Genomic DNA, 2600 nt, shown 5'->3' with positions numbered 1-2600 from the left:
TCACCAGAACAGAAACTAATCATTCACATACACTCGTACACTGATGCCCAGCATCAGGAGCAATTTGGGGTTCAGTGTCTTGCTCAAGGACAAAAATCTACAAAATACATTTTCTCTTCCATTTTCTTTATGCAATTATAGAATCCTTATTTTATGTCTGAGGTATAAACTGTGCAAAACTGTATTTATCACAGTTCCTGGAACGTATTCAATAACATTGAAATCACAATATGGCCATGTGATACATCAGAGAACCTGCAATTTTTTGACAAAGGTAAAATGTGTGACAAGTAATGAAATATTGTAGTTCTGAAGAGATATCCTGGCCTGGTTCTCCAGGATTTAGGAAAAACACACACAACACAAATTGAACCACTGCCACAAATCTCTGTATGTAAACTGTGTTTTTGAGTCGATCGATACAGTATCACAAAACAGTAGTGCAATACAGAAGTATATCTATATGTTCTTACACCCCCTAGTATGAGCACAGTTCCCCAATTTTTGAATGAACAGTGCTTGGACGTGTCATATGTCAGATATCGTGTCATATGTATCATATCAGCGAGGATTTTAAATGCTGCTGTCTGTACTCACAGCGGGTAGACAGCCTCCTGGGTGCAGTGTAACGTGTTGACATAGTCTGGACTGGGGTTGTACAGCATGGTGTACCAGTCCGACAGCATCTGGACTCGGCAGGAAAGGATGCTGAGCTTTCCCACCGGCTCTGTGACCAGCAGGGTGACCACAGCTGACACACTGCACTCCAACATGGCTGTGATGTGCTGCAACAGAGCGCTGGAGCTGAACACACAACACCAGATCAGACAGCAGATACACAAGAACTGAATTTCTGCATCATGTCCCATCCAAACACACTGACCACAAAGCAACACATCTCAAATATAAAACATTACAGCGGAAAATAAACAACACCAATGCCAAAAATAAAGCACATTCAGAGTTGGCAGGATGTTGTAGAGCAGCAGTAAGGTCAGACACGGACCCTGTTGGACCTGACATCAAAGTACAGGTACACTCAAACACACTGTCTGATTTCCAGTTGCGTCACTGTAATATTAGTACAATTATATGTTTGCTGTTGTTGTTCTGTTTCCTGCCGTGTAAGCAGCAGATGTTTGTGAATACTGCATATTCCAACTTATTTCACCATTCAACTAGTAATCCCAATATCCCCCGACTCCCTTAAAAAACATTTGGAGAGTTGCTGAGTGAGAAACTTTATCAACTTTGTGAAACTGTAAATTCTTAATTATTTGGGTTTTCCTTAAATTAGGCAAAGGTTATACATTAATGTATTACTAGCCCCAATCAAGTTGTTTTAGCCACCGACCTGACCCAACATTATTACCGAGTATACAGATCATACAGTGCGCAGGGCACATTTCAAGTACATTAAAGTTATTACAATCAATCCAATGCTACAACAAATAGCTCTGCACTGCATCAGGGAAAATGCCTGCATCTGCAAGCTGTTCCTTAATGGGTTTTTTAATTCACCCAATAAAGTATAAAATAACAAACCCTCTGTAATCTTTTAGTCTTGTTGCTGTCTGGAGGGAGTGTCTCTCTGCTTTGGTGGTTTAGCTGAATTCTAATAGTCTGTATTCTGCTGACTGTTGATTTCATTCGGTTCTACATCTTTTGCCCAGATTACAGTTATTAATGACTCTTACTGGTTCGCAGGGGCTTTTGTTGCACCTGCAGTGGTGTGTTGAGTGTGGTCGTGTCAGATCTCTACATCTGTCTCTCCTCCGAGCGGATGTGAAAGCATCAGAATTCTACACAGTCAGAGAAAGCTACAGCGATCGCCCTGCTAATATAGTTCAGTTTCAGTTCAAGAAGTATTTTCTGCAGGGCTGCTGACAGTGCACGTAACACATGAGAGATCAGGCTGACACAGGCGTTTAGGCTACATTCACACTGCAAACCTTAACACTCAATTCTGATGTATTGCTCAGATCTGATTATTTTTGTTTGGCATATAGAGCGGAGAAGTGAGATCTGATCACAAGTAATGACTGGTGACTCATGTGGAGATGCATTTTAATGCCAGACGTGAACTGCTGTGCTTACAGCTGTCCACGTGTGATCAGATCACCAATGTTAATACTAGGGATGGGCGATATGTTATCGTTTACGATATATCGTCAAAAACATTCCCCACGGTAAGAATATGTCATCCCACGATAAAAACGATAAATTCCCATTGATGACGTATGTAAGTGCGCGACACACTCGCAGCCCAACACGTGTGGAATATTGACAACAATGGCGGAAGGCGGAGCAGATACGCCGGGCAGCGAGGAGCTCGTTCCTAAACGGGGCTCCAGCTCCGTTATCTGGAACTGGTTTGGTTTTAAAAAGTCTGACGCGGAGCAGCAATTTACCAAGGATGCAGAAGCAGCGCTCACATATTTTTTCCATCAGTCGTCACTGATTGGATTTCATTTTCAGTGAACTTTTATTTGTCTTGTTCCTTAATTTATCAGATTGTATTTGCAGTTGCACTACTTTGTGATTTTTATAAGCTAAGTTATTTTTGCTGTTTTTTTAAAAAGTTTTAATACATTTTTAAT

General features: G+C 41.1%; 1 protein-coding gene across 2 annotated transcripts in view; it reads right to left on the bottom strand.

The window, feature by feature from the left end:
* jkamp (jnk1/mapk8 associated membrane protein) overlaps positions 1 to 2600 on the bottom strand; it is a 5744-nt gene that overhangs the window by 1217 nt on the left and 1927 nt on the right. For both annotated transcript variants that reach the window (XM_035674492.1, XM_035674493.1), the window contains exon 4: positions 598 to 804. In XM_035674492.1, coding sequence (XP_035530385.1) covers positions 598 to 804 — 207 coding nt within the window. The remainder of the gene's footprint in view (positions 1 to 597; positions 805 to 2600) is intronic.

Source organism: Morone saxatilis, unplaced genomic scaffold, assembly GCF_004916995.1.
Source record: "Morone saxatilis isolate NCDOM2014 unplaced genomic scaffold, NCSU_SB_2.0 Contig3, whole genome shotgun sequence".
In the NCBI taxonomy this organism is placed as follows: domain Eukaryota; kingdom Metazoa; phylum Chordata; class Actinopteri; family Moronidae; genus Morone; species Morone saxatilis.
The sequence above is the reverse complement of the archived record's forward strand: the minus strand, read 5'-3'. Positions and strand labels throughout refer to the sequence as shown.